The following is a 20,467-nucleotide window of genomic DNA, read 5'->3' on the forward strand; positions in this document are numbered from 1 at the left end:
TAAAATGGATTGCACAATCAGTGACAACACATGTACTGTTTATAGTGCCACTGATTATGCAATACATTTTAACAGGCTGACAACATGTGTTTGGCGGGTATAAACAAAAGATTGGGGGGGTACATTAAATGGCATAAGGAACTGATAGCTGGCTTTTGAATGAAAGCAAATGTTGACACACAAAAAACCTTATTTCTAGTAAGTCCTGCAGACTGCAAATACAGCCGGCTAAGCAGTCATTGAGAGCCAGTTTGGTGTGGTGGTTAAATGTGAGGCCTCTTATCTGGGAGAACTGGGTTTGATTCCCCACTCCTCCACATGTACCTGCTGATGTGACCTTGAGTCAGTCACAAGTTCTTGCAGAGCTGTTCCTCTCAAGAGCAGTCTCTCAGCTTCACCTACCTCACAGGGTGTCTGTTGTGGAGAGAGGAAGGGAAAGGAGATTGTAAGCTGTTCTGAAACTCCTACGGGTAGTGAACAGTGTTCTCTCTAAGCTGAGTTAGCATGAGCTAGCTCACAGATTTTTAGCCTCCAGCTCACAGATTTTTGTCTTAGCTCAGGAAGGATGACCCCAGAACACAACAATTTATGCAGTAGCTCACCACTTTAATGCCAGTAGCTCACAATTTTAATGCCAATAGCTCACAAAGTAGAATTTTTGCTCACAAGACTCTGCAGCTTAGAGAGAACACTGGTAGTGAAGGGTGGGATATAAATCCAATCTCCTCCTCTTCTTCATATCTATAGCTCAGGACTTTTACCCTGAGGTGAAACTGCCACCCTTTTTCATAGGATCAGAAGACTTCCAAAGTCTGGATAGAAACACAACACGGGGGATCCAAGTTGGATCATCCAACAGTATTTGTGGAATCCAGCTCATATGCTAAACAACAACCATGTTGTCACTGACATTATCTTCCCCTAGCTGAACATCACAGAGTCTCCTAGGCTCAAGTGCATACCAGTTTTAGATGAAAGCACTTAATACTGGTGATCCTTTCTCTCAGAGTAATACCCTCTGGGGTGAGGCACTTTGTTTTTGAAACAAAGAAGTCCTTCGTTGGAGAAGGCTGGTAAAGAAAGCAAATAAAGTTCAAGCTCCTCATTTCAAGTTTTTCAGTCCCCCCCCAAAAAACTGGGTTTGCTTGCCTAGACACCCCCCGAGCAGTACAACCCTATATGTAGCCAATAAGCTGCACTGATGTTTTAAATTAACATAAAAATAATGAAAATTGCAATTCACAAGTTCAAATCTGAAATTTCTGATTTTTGTTGTCAGTGTATTTATAGCCATGAAAGTTCCTATCACTCAGACCAGGCAGCCTCTTCAACCTAGAAAAAAAATTATCAGTTCCATTCCCTATCTGCCGTCAGCACACCATTTTGTGCATGTATGGGAGAGATTGCCATTGCTGACTACAAGGAGACTTTAGTCCCTTACAAATCCAGAGGGGACACATTGGGAATTGAATGTGGACCCCTTCACCAATCTTAAAAATGGATAAATGTCTTCATTAACACCATCTTTACATCAGTAAAGACCATGCCTGTCTTCTAAGTATCTTGCAAAGAAATGGTTCTCTTAGTTAGGCTTATCCAGATGTTAACGACTGAATGTGGAAACTGCTTCCATATGGCTTAGTCCTGGTTTGGCAACATCTTTCAGGAAGAACCATGAAGACTGAGTAACTGACATAATTTGTTCCCACAACAAGGTCTTTGAACAGCTTTAGTATAAGAAGAAATATATCAGTAATCCAACTCACATAGTTCCTCCTAGCATACTCTATTAAAAAAAAAATCTCATACCCTTCTCCCCCTGTTCTTGGAATGACTGTAGCCTTTAACAATTCAACAGTAGTGACAAAATTGGAATGGAAATTAAGATTATGATTTCCTGAGTTGGTTATCACCTGCCGTAACCAGGAGGAGTAAAATATATATTACTGACAGGCCAAATATAACAAAGTCAATTTTCTTTTCTTCCTCTTTCTGACATTTCTCAGACATTGTTAGGAATTTTGCTTAATCTTTAATGAAATTCACACACACACACAGCAATGGAAGGAAACACAAAGGACACAAACCATATCTTCCCTCCAATGATCATTATAATCACTCCTGTCATCCCAATCACCTAGTTATTCATGAAGCCTTACTTCAATTAAATATATATTTGACATAGCAATTCCATTGTTCCAGTTTCAAACGGTCCAACCATTGTGGATGACCAGGCTATTCAAATACATGAAGCTTTCCTGTACAATAAGATCAGATATCCCGAGAGTGTTCTTTTCTGGTGCAAACCTTGTGTGAGCCTGGGGAAGAAGGTGTTAGTTTAAGAGAGGAGACGCAAGGAGAAGCTGTACAGGAAGCGCGCTCATTACTAGATGGGAAGGCGGGTGAATTTAGAGGCCAGCCCATTTCCACTGGGTCCGGCCCCTGCCCCTGCCCCTGTTAGTTGTTAGGTGCATGCCAGTTGAAATGAAGGTTAGAGAGCCCAGGCTCAGGCATGGTAGGGAAGGAGCCAGATGCGTCCTTGGGGAAGGGCAGGGCAGAGCGCGATTCCCACCTTGCGTTCCACTGGAGACGGGTGGAGAGAGGAGTCAACTGCTCTACTTCCCCGTCCTCCCTGCTGGATGGACTGGTTCAGCTCAAAAGCCTGAGGAGAGGAGGAGCAGAGAGTTAGAGCTGGCAGGGTAATCTGCCAGAGAAGCAGGAATGGCAGGGTTTGGCCAGAGAATGCAGCATGCAAAAGTCTTATTGTCCCTCTCAGGTACATGTATACACTTCTGTTGAGATCAAGACCCACACATTAAATATTTATGCATGTCTTTCATATGCATGTATCCAGCAGCAGCATCTACCTATCGCATTTCACTTGCTGAGGCATGCCAAGTTCGCCCCACAGAGAAAATTCATAACCTGGCAGGGTTCCTCATCAAGAATTTCTTCAGTATCTTAAAGAGATGAATATATTATAAACCATATCAACTTGCCTGGTTGCTGTTATCTTCAATGGAGGTCTGGCTTGGAATGCCCCCAACTTTTGAGATAAGGTAGATAGCTTTCCTTGTGATGGTATCTATGTTTATGGAATTTTCCCCTCCATATTCATTCACCTATGATGATTAATTTTAAGTACTAGGCAAAATCCTTCTTATTTACTCAGGATTTTAGTAATAGTTACAATGATAAACTGACCTAGCTGTTGGAGTAATTTGTTGGAGATTGTTTTTGTCTTATTTTGGATTGATTGTTTTATATGGTATTTCCTGTTAAATATGTTGTAAACTGCCATAAATAATTTTGATAAAAAGTGGGGTGTATACATTTTAAATTAGCAAATAGGCAACCAAGAACATAAATAGTCACCAGATTATTATTCCTATTTTGTTATGTCCCACAGGGTCTAGAGCTTTGAAGTCTAGGCATTATGTTGAAAATGTTGATCTATTTGTTATGGAATTGTAAATCTGTAGAGTATCAATCAGGAGGAAAGTTGGAATGGTACTGCCTGATCTTCTCAGATCCCAGAAGCTAAGCAGGGTCAGTCCTGGTTAGTACTTGGAAGGGAGACCACCAAGGAAGACTGCAGAGGAAGGTATTGGGAAACCACCTCTGCCTCTTACTTGTCTTGAAAGCACCTTCCTGGGTTTCCCTTAAGTCAGCTGTGACTTGATAGCAACTGACACAGATACAAGAGTGTCAATCAAAACATTACAGAAATAATAAGGAAACCTTAGCATTTCCTAGTATTGCACTGCAATACTATGTATAATAATCAGATGTTACATTGACTTGTCTTGTATCATATAGTTAAATACAGAACCAGTAGGAAGCAAATTCCTTTTAAATTATTTACCATAGCTTTGTCAAAAGAAAAAAATATTTTCTGAATAAAAATCTCATGTATTTAATCATCAGTCTTGAGTATATGAAGCAAACTAATAAAAAGGTATCTGGATCGTCATATAGCTGGTTTTTCATCATTTGTTTATAATGATCAAGGCATAATAGCTGATCCATTGAGATGGTGGAAAGATACGTTATCAAATGCCAACAAGCAATGAAAAATAATGAAGCAAGATCATCAACTTTTATCCAACTGTATAAATGGAAAAAATACCAGTATTATTTCAATATTTTCTATAGAAATAAAATTAACAGGTTGGAGGATTCTAATGCTAAGATGCTGAAGGTCTCAGCATAGACACTTTCTAAACATATTCTAAATTGAATGCATAGATGCCAAGTTTGAACCACTATATGATGAATAATAGAATAGAATAACACTTCTATTCAAAATAGAAAACATATTGCTGGCTGGAAAACAACACCTAGGTAACAAAGAAAAAAGGGCAACCTTTTTGTGAAAACAATTCCTGGAATATAAAAAGTGGAAAATATCTTTGTATCTATGCCAGGAAGCTACTCATATTAATTTTAAAAATAACCAATATAAAGTATTTGTATTGATGATACAAAAATGTTGGACAAAAAGTATTGGTGGGACTTGGAAAATGCAAGTCCAATTGGAAAAACATTTTTAGGTACAATAAATGTGTAACTGAGTTCACGATTCCACAGAAATCAGATATTATATTATTTGGATATAATCAAAGATTTACTAAAACAAGTGTTGTTATCAGCCATCAAGAATTTGTTAATAATAGCAACAATTCTGGTTGCCAGAAATTTAAACCTAATAAGGTTTAATATATTCAGAAAAGGACTAATACAACATAGCAAGTTTAAAGATAAGACAAATGATGGTGTGCAGGACAGTCTATTTAAGAAAGGTAATTTTTATTCCATTGGGGGGAGGGGCTATACATAATGACTGTATGGTTATATGTAATTTGTATAGTGCATATACAAACCACTTTTTTCCTATACAGTGCATATATGCCTGCCCTCTTGCAATTGTGCAACATCCTTTGCTCTCTTCTGACACCAGTCAGCGTTCCTCTGTTGTTAGTAACAGAAACCTGAATGCTGCTTTCACCTCAGCTGCAAGTGGATAGAGAAGCAACGGCACATGGATCTGCATGAGGCAAGACATGTCCATGTTCCTTGGTATACCTATAAATAGTATACCTTACAAACAGACACAACTAATTTCCTAGTATAACCAAATACTCATGGTTATGAAATTAGTTGTTATGGCAAAGCTTCTGCATTGAAGATCAGAAGAGTGCTGACAGATTCCATTGATTGGACCAAATGGAGAAGCCAGTACTAGCACTGATGCCCTCACTGCCCAATTGTGTATGAGCAATGGCTTTAAGGTTTTTGTGTGCCCATTTGTGCTGAATTATCTTTTTTCAGGATTCTTCCCTTTGAGACATCATGAAAAGATCATCTCCAGCCTTGACTCTGCAAGTCTTCTCATGAACTCTTTCTATGCTAATTGTGGACAGAGGAAATGATTCCCACTCGCTTTCTTGAAGTATTGCTACAGCAAATGCAATATTCCAAATCCAACATGTTTATAACAACTGAAGACAGACAGTACCAACTATATCCTGGCTGGCCTGATGTTGTTATGTACACACATGGCACTGCCTTATACAGAATCAGGCCCTTGGTCCATCAAAGTGAGTACTGTCTACTTTAACTGGCAACGATCATCCAGGGCCTCAGGTATAGGGTCTTTCACATCCCCTACCACCTTCTCCTTTTAACTGGAGATGCCAGGGATTGAACCTGCGACCTTCTGCATGCTAAGCAACTGCTCTACCACTGAGCCACAGCCCCTCCCCTGAATCCTGAGCACTGATGTATCACTTTCCAAAACAGATGATACAGAATCATGACTGAGGGGGGGGAATAGTTATTGGGCCCCACTGCAGAGGTTCTTCAGCAGGAGGTTGTGATAGATGACTACTCAGAGTGAAGTCCTGCTGGAATGAATTCTTCTATTATTTGCAGAACCAACTACACTGGGGCTCAATATTAATTTTATACTCTAAGGAACTCTTTTAACTGGATTTTTTTTTTATATTATTGGAATGGATTTTGGAATTAATGCTTACATTTGAATTTCTATATTTGTAATGTTCCTGTACTTTTTAAATTGTATATATTTCTAGTGTTAATTCCATTCATTAGAGTAATTGTTTCTATTACTGTATTTTTCAGCGGCATTTGTGATTTTTTTAGTCTTGGGTTCCAACATAATCATAGGTATGGAAACAACACAGAGTCAAGACAATTGTTTCCAAGACAATGAGCATTCAGTGGATGGGTCTTGTAAATCAGCACATGGCTCTTGGCGGGAATTAGGGGCACAGCTTAAAGCAGTTCCCCTCAGGAAATGGGTTGTGTGGTAAAAAGGGTGAGGCTGGAAGCATCTATATTTCATTTAATGCTGTCTATCATATCTCTGTTCATCCCTAAACGTATGGGTTATAAATGGCCTTTTCTTCTTTTACTTGGCCTTGTGCTAGATTCAGTGCTTAGAGGAGGACTCAGAAGACCAATCCCTTGGGCCTTGCTGAATGTGATCAGAGTTCCTCCTACTGAGCTCCAAGTGTGGTCTGAGGTATCCCTTCTTAGCATGGTCTGAGACCAAGTCCATAAGTTTTTCTAGCAGTGTTGTGAACACAGTTCTAGCCATATAGTCCTGCAGTACCTCACCTGTGCTTTACGGCCCCGATTGACAAAGGTGCAAACGGGATTGTATGCCCCAGTGCCACACACATACAGATGGGTTCGATTCCAGGGCTGGATAAGGCGGATGAAGTTGCCACACTCACCCTGGAAAGCAAAGGAAGATGTTGTATTAGTCCAAGCCCCACTGAAATTAAATCCACTCCAAGGAGGTCAAGCAGTCAGTCTATAAAGTGTTGGATGGTTCATGAAGGGGTAAAACTGATTCACACATATAATTAAGTCATCAGACAACAGATTGAGCATTAAATGAAAACTCCCAGTAGCATCCATTCACATGTAACAGATAGTATGCTAAATGAGCCCCTTTTGCCTTCTACAAGACTCACTTTTAGTTAAGAATGAGGCTACCAAGGTCTGAACGTCTTTGAAGATTAGCAAATAAAGATTAGCAAATAAACCTTTTGTTCCCGAGTCTCAGAAGCACATCTTCCAAGAGTGAGTTGGATGCACTTCACAGTTAATATATTCCTTCATCTCCTCTGCACAGGGTCCCTGTTGGAAGAATGTCAAACTACCCCCCCCCCCCTTTTTTAAAGCCAACACTCCTTTTTCACATCTTATATTCTAGAATCTGTATCTGAAGCAGACTATAAACAGTGCACCTTAGAGTTCCTCTTCTTGGGCACTCTTTCTGAAAGCTGAGAAAATAATCTCTGGAATATTGCTGAGAAATATCTTGATGTCAGGATGGCAAACCTCAGACTTCTGTTCCTGCTTATTTTCAAAAGCCAGAGAAAATTCATTGAATAACAAATACATTAACGTAAACTCCCTTTAATGGACCCAGGAGGAGGATAGTCTGGCCTTAACTGTGGAGGGAAGAAAGAAAGGCAATACAGACAAGTCAGCCTCTGGGTCACTGCTCATTAAGAGGCTCTGAAGGGCTAGGAAACTGATTGGCCAGTGAGGCTTGGACAGAATAGCTAATGGGTAAGTGATAGTGATGAAGCCTGGAGGGCAAACAGAACAATCCCCAGAGTGTATGCAAATAGAGTTGTCAAGGCCTGAACTTGTTAACTAATTGGATTCAAGACCAGACTTAGGACACTGTGCTGTGTGTCTGGGCGCCAAGTCCAGTTTCCTCCTCACAGCTCATGTTTCCTCTTTGTCTCATGCCCCCAGTTAAGGGGATCATGCAAAACTGGGCCACAGCCAAGGGGGAACAGAGTTCAGTAGGATGGGAAATATGCAAGCAAACACAGTTTCCTTTGCTAAGCCAGCTTGGCTGCTCTCAGCCTGAGCCCTGAACAGTAGCAGCTGAGGATTTCCAGAGAGTTCAAGGTCAGATGGTCAAAAAGCTGAGGGTGGCTTGTAGGAAGCAGCTTGGTTACCTTTGACTTGTTTCCTTTTAGTGAGATAAGAAAATATGCAGTGCTGCCGAGAGGCTCAGCTGGGGCTAAGTAAAATCAGGGCTTTTTTTTTCCCCCTGGGGGAAGGAGGTGGAATAGAGTTCTGGAACCTCTTCATGGAAACAAAATTCTCAGAAAATGCTTAAAAGTTCATGAGGGGCACCCATGTGTTTTTCCTTTATTTACATCTTAAGAGTTCTGGCACCTCTTTTTTCAGAAAAAAGGCCCTGAGCAAAAGGTTTGAGACCCTGGAGAGCTTGAGACCCTGGAGAGCCGCTGCCAGTCTGAGAAGACAATACTGACTTTGATGGACTGAGGGTCTGATTCAGTATAAGGCAGCTTCATATGTTCATATGTTTCAGTCCTTCTAACCTACTGCTGAGAAGCCATCTTCACCTACTTCACCTTTCCTGGCTTTTGGTCTCTTTAGACAGAGGCCATTACCACATGGGTTACTTACCCTGGGTTTGCTGCCGTTGCAAAGTGAGAATCCAACAGGATCATGGGATATTTGTGCACATCCCTCACCCACTCTCACCCCAAGTTTCCACAGCCTGTCACCAATTTTTCCCATACAAGCTTTGCTGCAAAGTTTTGGGACAGACTGCAGCAAAGCTTGGATGGCTGCTGTGTGGCCAAGCCTGCCAACATGACAGACATTTTCCCTGTCCTTGTCCCTTTGGCAATCATTTCCTCTCCCACCACTGTCTTTTTAAAAAGCAGTAGCAGAATATCACAAGTGGAATACCCGCAAGAACATGCAGGGGCATAATATTTTCCTGTCTCCCACAACATTAACACAGGTGTTGACTTTGTCATTGAAGGGGGACCCCTGAATACTTAATGAATACCCCTATGATAATGAATAAAAGCATGCTTCTGCCTTCAGAACTAGGATGTCTGATGCAACTCTTCATTAGAAGCACAGACAGCCCCAAGTGGGTGTGAATTCAAGGTTTTATATTAGATAAGAGACAGTGACCTCATTGAGGCCTCTGGATGTGTATTAGATAGCAAAGGGGCCTCAGAGAAGCTTCTTGCTGGAGCTGATAAAGCATGGAGACAGGAGGAATGGAAAAGTACTAGAAGGAATTGCAAGGGGGTGGGGAATGTTGAATCAGATAAGCCTGTGTGCCTGCGTCTGTGTGAATAAAACAGTCTCTATGTAGAATGATTTTAACTTAGTCATTTTGGGGGCCCATGGCCAACTAAGTTCTGCTCTTGGTACCAAAAGTAAACCTCATTTCATACTAGTAATGTGTGCAGACCTCGTTATTTCTCTGCTTCATTTTGGTGCATCAGCCAATGGGAAATGAACGGTGTTAGGATATTTCCTTCCCCTTTGCTAGTTGTATAACCATCTACCTTCCACCCTTGTGGCAGGAAGAGCAGACTAGGTGCCACAGTCACATTTTAGATTGAGTCTGGCTCTCTCTGCTCCAGTGGGAGAAGGTGTCCGGTTTGCCAACCGGTTGAACCGACGTGTGCAGGGAATTGGAAGATCTTCAGGATTGTGAGTATGAACTGTCTGGGAATTCTGATTACATCTCCATAGGAGAGAAGAAGGGTCTGATCACCCCTTAAGCTCTGTCTATTAGACTCTGCTTTGGAGCTGAAGCACAGAAGCTAAGATATGGAAGGATTTCTGTGGTGTGTGTGAAGGAGAAGAGACAAAGCCTCTAAGAGAGAGGGATTTTTTCTTGTGCAGTTCCCAGTAGGGCGACCTCACTGGGTCACGAGAGAGAGGGAGTGAAAACCCCCAGGGCTCCCTGGCTGCCAGACCCCTTACTGGCATCTCCTGTTTTCTGTTTTCCCTAGAAGTGTCTTGTCTAAATGTCTGGTGCCATGGGGAACTTAAAAGCCAGAATTCTGGGGAATGTCAGAGAATGGTAGTTCCACATGGGCAGGCAAGGCTCCATTGTCCCTAAACCTCCCCCCCCCAAAAAAAAATAAAAAACCTAACTTTTAAATTTGAATATCTCTTAGAATAGAGAAACCTGGCTTTGTAAGGTAACAAAGACCTCTGTCCCCTTAACAAAATAAAGAAACAGAAAAGCAATGATTTGGGTTAAAATTAGATGAGGCCAGTTCTCAAGGGTGAGGCCTGGAGATCTCCTGGAATTGCAGCACAAAGTTCCAAGCTGCAGACTCAGTTTTCTCTGCAGAGTAATGGAAGTTTGGTATGAGTGAGAGCTCAGAGCCTGGTTCCCTTGGGATCTCATCTTTCTTTAGATTTCCATTCTAGATCTCTAGCAATCTGCCCTGTCTGGATATGACAACTCCATTCAGGAAATAAAACTAAGTGCAGAGAATGTGGCCTTGCCCAAAAGATCAGGTCTCTGTTAGTGTGAGTAAGTCTGCCACCTGTCTGGCCGAGGTGGGTCAGCAGACTTGCCAACTGATAGTCCAACACAGGTCCAAAGTTTGGTATTTCCCCCAGAAACATCAGGAAGGTAGGTTGCCACCAGACTGGATAAATCCTTTAGCACAGAAGCCTCAGTCAAGCCTCTGCTTATTAGGAATACTCTAGAGAAAACAAAGCCACACCACTGCAGCAAGGGGTTCCCCAAGTCAGTTTTCACAAATTGGTAGTAGGCACCTCCAAAGGCTAGTGGGTAAGTTTGGCTTGGATTGTGGTGGCCCTGAAAGCAAATAACCACAAAAATAAACTTAAAGAAAGTTTATTTTACAAAACAGGCATGAAAGTATTGCTTTTAGTGAGCCACACAAAATAACAACATCATTCAATATAGCTAGCTAACTGGGTATAAATTCAGACAGCTAGATATTATCATACAGAGTCCAAATGTCCAGATGGAATCCAAGGGTTTCCCCGAATGGAGTTACATCAGGAGGCTGTTCAGCATAATAGGCTCTAGTCTCGGTTAGGCTAGGCAAAGAAATGTACTCATTATGTTATTTTTATGCCTCCCAGACTCTCGTGGTGTAGCCAGTTAAGGCTATTCAGCTATCTCAGCACTAAAATTCAGTTAGTGCATGGCTACTGTATTACAGTTAGCCCAAAAGAACTTAGGTTCAGCTCTTTTAAAATGCAGCCAGGATGCAAACTAAACAAATACAATTTATTGTCATGATTGAGAGATTCAGAGAGTTGGACCTTTATTTTCACTTTTAAAATGCCAGAACCAAATACCTCTGAGAAAGAGATTAAACTAGTTTTGTTAAATATTTACTACTTCAGTTCTATAAATTTCAGGCTCAAGGAAAGGCCTCTGAGCATGTACAGAGAATAACTAAGATCAGCCCAGATTGGAGCCTGGCCTAGAGAAGTTACAGATTGCAAATTTGCAGTCCTCCTGCCCTTCCGCCATTAGGGAAGGAATGCTAATCCGCTTCTCCTTACTCAATCCGAAATCTTTAACAGAACCAGAAAAGTCAAAAGAAATAATATTTTTTTTTAGAATGCAGTGCCCTGAGACATTAAGAAGGAAAGAAAATTTTCACCTCAAATCTCTCCTCTTAAAGCCCAAGCAACCAGGCGTCTTTAGAGAAAGAGATCCATCTTCTTTTATAAATCAGATCCATAACTAGCCAGGAAAGAAGAAATTTGGTCATTTGAAAAACTTAACTATGTGACTAAGTTGATGGAAAACTCCAGGTATCATCCTTTTCACATGCAAATAAGGAAACACCCAGAGCTTGAATTTTCTCCTCTCATACTCAGAAAGAAAATCTTGTCTCTGATACAAAGCTAATCCAGTCTCCTTAAGAGAAGTAAATCGCAAACATCTTTGCAAAGAGTCAAAGTTTTCTCTTTTGCAAGGAACTTTTGTCCTAGCATCTTTCACTGCATTTTGGCTAGAAAAACTTTTGCAGACCGTCTTTAGGAAAGAAAAGACACTTAGCCAAATTTAGTCTTAATTGTAGAAATAAGAAGTGTAAAAATCTGAGCCCGCACTAGGCAGATATCTCATCACCTTCCCCATCTTGTGTTTAAAAGTTGCTTAACCTGAAAAAAACTGTATCCTGGAAAATTTATCAAGATCAGATAAGACAATACTGGGATTAACTGCCCAGCAAGGTTTATTATCTTCTCTTTCTATCTTTTATTAAACCAATTTTCCCTCTCCCAGCCTTAGAGAGAGAAGGATCTTTTATATATACGCCCCATGGTATCTAAGGGGGGAGGCACAATTGAGATATTTTTCTGAATTCTCATCTTCTCCTGATTTTGAAATTCTGCAAGAATGTCTCCATAAACAAAATGAGTAGTTCTAAAAGACCACTCCTGGCCAGGAAGATGCCTGGAAGGAAAGATGTGCATATGTTGAAAAAAAGCAAGCCAGTTTGAACGCTCCTTGGCTTGCTCAAAACACTACTGTGTTTTGCAAGGGTGAAAGTCTCCAGGTGGAACCTGGAGATCATTCCCAAAAATATAATGTAATGCCCAGAACATTAAGGCCAATGCCTCTGGGAGAGAAAGTGTCCAAGAAAATGGACTGCATGCCTTGTAATCTTCAAATTTAATTCAAATATGCAGAAATCTCCAGCCTGGAGCTGGCATCCCAAAGTTCCACTTACAGCTAATCCTAGCCTTCCCAAGCCTCCCGCCCTGGCGGGAGAATACTGGATTTTCAGCCTCTTTTCCCGCTTTCCATAACTCTGGAAGCGGGGGGAGGAGGGGGGAATGGCGCCAAGGAGCATTTGCGTCGTCCGGGGAGGAGGTGCTGAGCCTGGCAAGGGAAATCTTGAGAAGGGAGGCTGGCTCGCCAGCGAGCGGGTGGAGGTGGCTGCCGAACGCAGGCGGGTCTTGACGGACTCCAATGCCCGATGCTTCTCCTCCTCCCTTCCCTTCCCACCCAGCCCCGTTGCAGCAGCCGTTCTTCCTTTTCGCAAGCTGCTTCCCGCGCCCAGTCAGCTGGCTGGGGGGGGGGGGAGGAGAGAAGCCCCGCCTGCAAAGGACCATGTGCCTTTGCACCTCCGGAGGCTTGATTGCAAGGCTCCACTTTGGGATGGTGTGACTGCTGCTGTAAAGAAGCTGGCAGCAACTCGTGAGTAGAAAGGCCAGTCCCTCGCTTCAGTTGCCAGAAAGGGGGGGGGGGGAGGGAGGAGGAGAGGGAAACGTCTTCATTATTCCCTATGTGGAGATCAATTCTCATAGGGTATAATGGGGAATTAATCTGGAGGTTTTGGGGGCTCTGGGGGAGCTGTTTTTTGAGGTAGAGGCACCAAATTTTCAATATAGTATCTAGTGCCTCTCCCCAAAGTACCCTCCAAGTTTCAAAACGATTGGACCAGGGGGTCCAATTCTATGAGCCCCAAAAGAAGGTGCCCCTATTCTTTGTTATTTCCTATAGAAGGAAGACATTTTAAAAAGTGTGCTGTCCCTTTAAATGTGATGGCCAGAACTCTCTTGGAGTTCAATTATGCTTGTCACACCCTTGTTCTTGGCTCCGCCCCAATGTCTCCTGGCTCCACCCCCAAAGTCTCCTGGCTCCTCCCCCAAAGTCCCCAGATATTTCTTGAATTGGACTTGGCAACCCTAGCTAATCCTTCTCTGCTAGAGAAAAGGCCCTGCCTCTAAACTGCCCTGATGCTAAGAGTTCTCCTAGATTAGAAGCTTTTCCTCTGATAATTTATTTTTTTCTTTACCTTTTGAGTCTAAAAATATTTTTCTAGTGGCTGTTATCAGTTTCCCTTGTACTTAGATTTTGTAGCTTTAATTTTAAGGGGAACACTTTTAAGATATTCAGCTTGTGATATCCTTTGTTTTAAAGAAATGGTGCACCTAACAGATCTTTTGTTAAGTTTTTTTAATCTGAGATAATGGGCTAAAAGTTTTTATTTGCAATTTTGGGTTTATATGGAATATCTTTTTCTGCTAAAGCAATACAGTATCAAACCTTTTGGAAATTTTATTTCTCTTGTGATTTTTGTTAAGTACATTTCATACCAGGAGCATGTGGTCTTCAAGTGTTACATCTAACACAGTTTTCTATCTTACTTTGAACTGCTTCCCAATTTTTCATTAATTTAAATCTGGAAATTCCTTTTGTTGTTGTTTTATTTTCTGAAAAGAACAGTGTTTTAAAATTCTACCTCACAAATTTTGGTTTCTAAAAGACCTCTTTTTATTGGAAGTTATAGCATGTGTTATAGAACATCTGTACCCTTCCTTGGGTAAAACTACCCTCTCACCGTGCCTTCTCTCTCTTAAGTCTTGAGAAACTAATACTTTGTTTTACCAGTGATCCAGTTATTCTCAGTGTCGTGTTTCCCTTAGAAATACCCTTTCTAGATTTATTGGTAATTCACTAGGCAGAATTCCTGAAAACTCTTGGTCTTCATTAGAAATCTGGACTTTAATAATGTTCTGCATTCCTCAGATGTATATCTTCATTTGCTCTCTTAATGTCATTTATAGTTATGTTCCATCTATGAACTGTGCATATCAATCTTCCTATTCAGCTATTTGGTGAACCTCTTACCTGTGGAAAGAGGCATCTATATGCGTATCTATCTTATTATATGCCTCCATCTATAGTATCTTGTTAGAGCTTGACCTTTTGTTTAGAAAATCCTTTCTATGTTTCATGTTCTTACTATGGTAGGACTCCAATTCTGCTTGATTTTGCGTTTCAATCCAGGCTTGCTACTGGATAACACATTTCCATTTGCTTGTTTTAAGTTTCTGCCTCTCCATTATTTCAACCTTCTTTGTCAAGGTATATTAACCAAAATTTGCTTTCCAGGATTGTTTTGTTATATATAAAGGAAACCCGGATCTGCAATTCAAGTTTAGTGCATGTTCATTATTATATAGTAGTTTTAAGAATTGCTGGTATGTCTGTTAAGAATTGTTTGTTTAAGGATTAACTATTATTTGCTTTTAGAATTTTGTTGTTAAAGTTTGTTGAAACCCACTCTCACACCTTTGTGAGACCCACAAAACAAATTTTGGATGAACTGGTACAGAGGAAAATGAGGTTCAGTGGGACTTGAACACCCCACTGATTTCCAATGGTTTAAATTCTCTGATCCAGTTCTCTAATCATTTTGGGCCTGATCCCTCGCATACATGTATGTTAAAGCTGGCATTGTTCTATTGAGGCCTCAGTTTTGTTTTGTGTGTTTGTTTTTGAAGTTTTTTTATGTTTGACAATTTCATATATTTTATAGCTATAGCAAAAGTTTTTCTTCCCTTTTTGTGACCATTTTCATAATCCAGGGGTAACCCCAACACTGGTAATCTCTCCTTGAAGTTCCCAATTTTGTGCACAATTTCATGTTTTCTTTTTAAAGATTCATATCTGTTGCAACAAAGTAAAAAGCCTCTCATGAACCTCTAGGTGCTCACTTTCTATATGGATGTGCACTAGCCTGAATCATGAGAAGTGATGCATAGGTTTATATTGTGGATTTGTGTTCTGCATAATGTATGGTGTATGAAATCTGCCTTTAACATTGGAAGGGTAGACACCTTGTCAAACTGAAACTCCATGTGAGGAGGAGGATGTCTCCACTCCAAAGCAAGTGTGGTAATTTAGATAATGTGTGCAACCCTATCTCAACAGGGTTGGACTCAAGTTATGGCAATTTGTGGACAGCCAAGGAAAGCTTTAAAGGGGGAAAGCACCTACTATTGTTGTTTTGTTTGTTTGTTTCTCCAAGTATGTTTTCCAGGCTCTTCCATATCTACCCAGAGGTTCTGAAATTTGCCTGGTCATGCCTCATTGATGTTGGAAGGAAGGCCTCCCCCAGAACCCCATCCAAACTGAGTTGTGGAGAAAACTCATTTCCAGGGAAATTTCTCTGCCTAACAAAAGGCTGGTTGCCCCATCTGATCACAACAGCAGCCCCACTGCCACTTCCAAGTTGTGCTTCCAGAAAAAGGAATTCCTTTTGGCTGCAATAGAAACGGATTTCCCTGTGAAAAGATTGTCATGCATAGAGCACGCAAACTCTCCATGAACTCAAGAAAGAAGACCTTTTGTTAGACTAAAGGAGGAGGGGAACAAGGAATTAGTCAGGAAATGGTTTTTCTATTGTAAATAATGTGGCCAAATGTGGACTGCCCACAACTGGCAATGTTTCCAAGTATGTCTGAATGTGTGTATCTTAATCACCCATGCTACAACAAGGTGTTTGCCATAAAGACATATGAGTTGATCCAGTTTATAGCATGTCACTTGCATATGTCCCTTATTATTGCTTATGCGTTTTAGAAATGGAGATGAGTTCTTGTATTCTTGCATCATTGCTAGCAATGTTTTATTGATAAAGAAATAAGTTTTTTAGGCTCCTTCCAAGATCTATGTTCACAAATTTAGACTGGACATATGTAATTATTCAATGCATATACAATTAATGGATTTCCCTGGTCAAGTGATTATCTCAAAAATGAAATGTATGTCTAACTTCATCTTTCCTCTGCCTCCTCCTCAAGATCGTCCCAAATTTCAGTGATAGTTAGTCTTCAGTATCAAGACACATAGTCCCCTTTTTCCTGATTGGATTTTTTTTATTATTTTTAACTCATGTATAGCCTATTTTTTGCAGTTGACATTCCTAAGCCCTTCCCTTTTGACCCAACTGCATCTCAACCCTGGTTGTTTGAAGTCTGATCGACAGTGCACCATGAAATGTGGCACACACCCTCCAAGGACTGGGCAGTGCAAAAGGGGGGAAACTGATACCAGAGTGCTGCCGACGAAAGAGGGTAGCCTTAAAAGACATGGGGGGCCCTCTCAAGTTAGCCTGTGTTCTCAGACAGGCCCCGTGATGGAGACCAGGAAAACTCCATATTGGAAGGCTGGGCTGCATAGCCAAGGCATGCCTCTAAGTGACCTTTCCCCCCCACACACACATCTTCTCTAGATGGGAAAATACTGGGATTTGCCAGTGTGAATGGATAATCCCATCACTGTCTCTCCTCCTCCCGTGACCCATCTTTCCCCTTCTCTGTCAATATACTATTTCATTACCCCATTGTAGTGTCATTTCAGTCTTTCCTGGGAATGTCAAAACCAAATTGTCACCAAGCTGCCCTTCCTGAGTGGTCATACAGAATTAATTTGTTTGATAATGATGATGGTCAGTCTCCTTCAGGCTTAAATAAGCTTTCAGAAGACTGAAAGGGGGGAATGAAGGGGGATCCCTGAATAATTAATGAATACCCCTATGATAATGAATGAAAGCATGTTTCTGCCTTCAGAACTAGGATGTCTGATGAAACTCTTCGTTAGAAGCACAGACAGCCCCAAGTGGGTGTGAATTCAAGGTTTTATATTAGATAAGAGACAGTGACCTCATTGAGGCCTCTGGATGTGTATCAGATAACAAAGGGGCCTCAGAGAAGCTTCTTGCTGGAGCTGATAAAGCATGGAGACAGGAGGAATGGAAAAGTACTAGAAGGAATTGCAAGGGGGTGGGGAATGTTGAATCAGATAAGCCTGTGTGCCTGCATCTGTGTGAATAAAATGGTCTGTATGTAGAATGATTTTAACTTAGTCATTTTGGGGGCCCATGGCCGACTAAGTTCTGCTCTTGGTACCAAAAGTAAACCTCGTTTCATACCAGTAATGTGTGCAGACCTCGTTATTCTCTGCTTCATCATCTGTGCAGACACATATCCACCCTGTGCTGCATGAACTGCACTGGCTGCCCTCTGAGTAATGGATCTGTTTCAAGGTGTTGGTGTACACCCTTAAAGCCCTATAGGGCCAGGGGCCAGCATACCTCTGGGACTGCCTCTCCTCATATGAGCCCCGTAGGACTCTACGATCCACAAACCAACATCTCCTCCTGGTCCCTGGCTCCAAGGATGTCTGTCTTTCATCAACTAGAGCCAGGGCCTTCTCAGCCTGAGCCCCACTTGGTGGAATGAGCTTCCATTAGGGATCAGGGCCCTGCAGGCCTTACTACAATTCTGCAGGGCCTGTAAAACAGAGCTCTTCCACCTGGGCTTCAGCTGAGGCAGTGGGCATTCACTTTATATCTGGCCTCCCCTCCAGTGACCCCAGGTCAGAGTGACCACTTGAGCCCAATTTGGTGGAGATCCGTTGAGGAACTGGTTACTTTTAATGATAACATTCTGATACTTAAGATGTATTTTAATTGTTTAATGGTTTTTATTGTGTGGTTTTATGATGGAACCTGCCCTGCAAGCAGGGCAGGATCCAAGATATAAATGGAATAAATAATGTCCTCTTTTTCTTCCCTGGAGGTCCCCATAGCCTCTTCTCTTTTCCTGCTTCCTTCCATTCTTTCCAACTACCAGCCAAACTACCTTTCTGCTCCCCTGTCTTCAGCTTTTCCCCCTTCCATCCCCTGACAGTTTCTCCCTGGGAAAACTCTCACTGAATTGTGCAATGCCAGTTGCTAGGCCAGGCCCAGTTGTGTGGTGCCAGTAGGGTTGCCAGGTCCCTCAGACAAGCAGTTGGTGGATGGGGGTGCACTTACTGGGACTGGAAAGGGAAGAATCCAGAAATAAAGGTGACTTGCCTACATCTCCTGGAAGTGATGTAGGTACATCAGGAATGTCAGGGTGATGCTCTGGTTTGTAGGCAAAATTCTATGGTAGAATCAGCTTCTTACCATTGAGTCTTGCCCAAAAAACAGAGCATCAACCCTTCCATCCTGAAGTCACCAACATGCCTATGTCTGGCTTCTGAGTGCTGTAGGCACATTGTATTTATTTTCAATTTCTTACCCCTTTCCTCTGAGCAACATGAAACACTTTTCTTATTTCCTGGTAGCACAGTTTACTCACTCTTCCCCCTCCCAGTGAGGCCACACAGACAAGAAATGGGTCCTCATTCAGGTCATAATATATCTGCAACCCGTTATCAGTGTGATTGCATTTGTGACGCTGAGCATACAGAAACCAATCACAGGTTGTGGAGAGAGTGCTTGTGTTTTAATTTCGTGGCAAGGCAAGCTGAATGGAAGGAATTCAGCCTTGGAAAGGGAGGGAGTGGTCTGTGGCAGATCGGTAGGCGATAAGCAGGGTAACTTAAAAGGATCCTAATGCCAAAGTGAGCAATGCAGTGCTTAACCAGGGAGTGGAACCTCTATAGGTTTGATGGAACAAAGAAGGTCCTGATGCCATTTCTTAGCCTGTGTGGGAGAGTGCAGGGAAGAACTGTTGCAAGACTTCACGGGTGCTCTGATTCCAAGTCTTTTGAAACCTTCTGCTTATTTTTTTAAAAGGGGGGGAGATGCTAATATGCATGACCAGGAAACTTCTGTATGATGTCAGGACATTGGAGACATTACAAGGGGATGTCACTGTTTGGGTATGAGAATTCCCCCACTAGCCAGCTAGCCAGGGGTGAGCAGAAGCCTTCCAAACCAGGGGATCCCCTCCTTGAAACTGGGGAATGGCAACCCTAGAGTCATACTAGTTGTGTGGTAGCAAGTTGCCAGGTGGTTGCTGCTGGGCCAAATGATTCCTCTCTCAAAGGCCAAAATATGTCCAGAAAATCCTGGCACCTGCCTGCCTTTTACTGACAGATATCAAGGCTTGTAGGCTGTTATGGTTGCCTAGCCACTGAAGACATTCATTATTTAAAGCTGCAGGTGCGGCTTCTATTATTGGGGAGGGGGGTTAACTCTCTCCAAACTCCAGATTTAAGGATCCACCATTCTGGCCACATTGAGATTAGTTATATTGACAAGTGGGGACCCATGTTACTCATATGTGGATTACTCCTCCCCCTTAGCTAAAGCACCCACCTCCCCCACCACTGATGTCACTGACGAGCCCACCATGGCTCCTGGCCGTTGCCTGCCTGGCACACTGTGGTTCATGCCACCCCCACCATTGCTGATACTAAAGCCAGGTCCACCACTACTCCTACCCCCCTCCACTAGCTCCACCTCCAGCAAGCCCAGTGCAGCTCCAGGCCTCTGCCTCCAGGTCCACCTTGGCTCCTGCCCCCCTCACCAATGTCTTCACTGCCCACAAGCCACTAAACACAGCGTGTCACTGTCACCAAGGGGGGCAAATTCATTGTCTGGACATGAACAGATAATGCACACAAGCAGACAGGGGACTAAACCTCCCAATGTATTTTAAAATATTTTCAGATTTCTCTGTGAACCTGGAGTGTCCCCCAAGTTTGCAGAACTATTTGTTTTTAGTCAGTGGGGGACTGATCCACAGATTTAAGTATCCACAGATTGGACCACACTTCATTATTAGAATATAAGATAATAACAATCTGTGTATAAACCTGTCTGAATTCCCAGCTTTCATCATTTTAAAAAAGTAAGTCTCTAATCTGTTGCAGAGATCTAAGGGAAAAGGAATATGCCCTCTATGAAAAGGGCACTATACCGTGTGAGTGCTAAGGTACACCATGCAAGTGGCCTTTGAGTCAAACATTGGTGCAAACTAATAGTGTCATTTTATTGACAACCAGGGCTTCTTTTGAGCAGGAACACACAAGAACACAATTCTAGTTGGCTCGGCCAGA

The 20,467-nt window shown here is 42.1% G+C and overlaps 1 protein-coding gene across 2 annotated transcripts in view; it reads right to left on the minus strand.

Moving 5' to 3' along the window:
- The window catches only part of SEMA3F (semaphorin 3F), a 209,646-nt gene that overhangs the window by 51,561 nt on the left and 137,618 nt on the right, over positions 1-20,467 (minus strand). The window contains exons 4-5 of one of the 2 annotated variants that reach the window (XM_060240060.1): positions 6,643-6,762; positions 2,573-2,662 (exon numbers count right to left, since the gene is read on the minus strand). In XM_060240060.1, the coding sequence (XP_060096043.1) occupies positions 2,573-2,662; positions 6,643-6,762 (210 nt within the window). The remainder of the gene's footprint in view (positions 1-2,572; positions 2,663-6,642; positions 6,763-20,467) is intronic. The other variant, XM_060240061.1, reaches the window with a different exon arrangement.

Source organism: Heteronotia binoei, chromosome 5 (genome assembly GCF_032191835.1).
Source record: "Heteronotia binoei isolate CCM8104 ecotype False Entrance Well chromosome 5, APGP_CSIRO_Hbin_v1, whole genome shotgun sequence".
NCBI classification, from domain to species: Eukaryota; Metazoa; Chordata; class Lepidosauria; order Squamata; family Gekkonidae; genus Heteronotia; species Heteronotia binoei.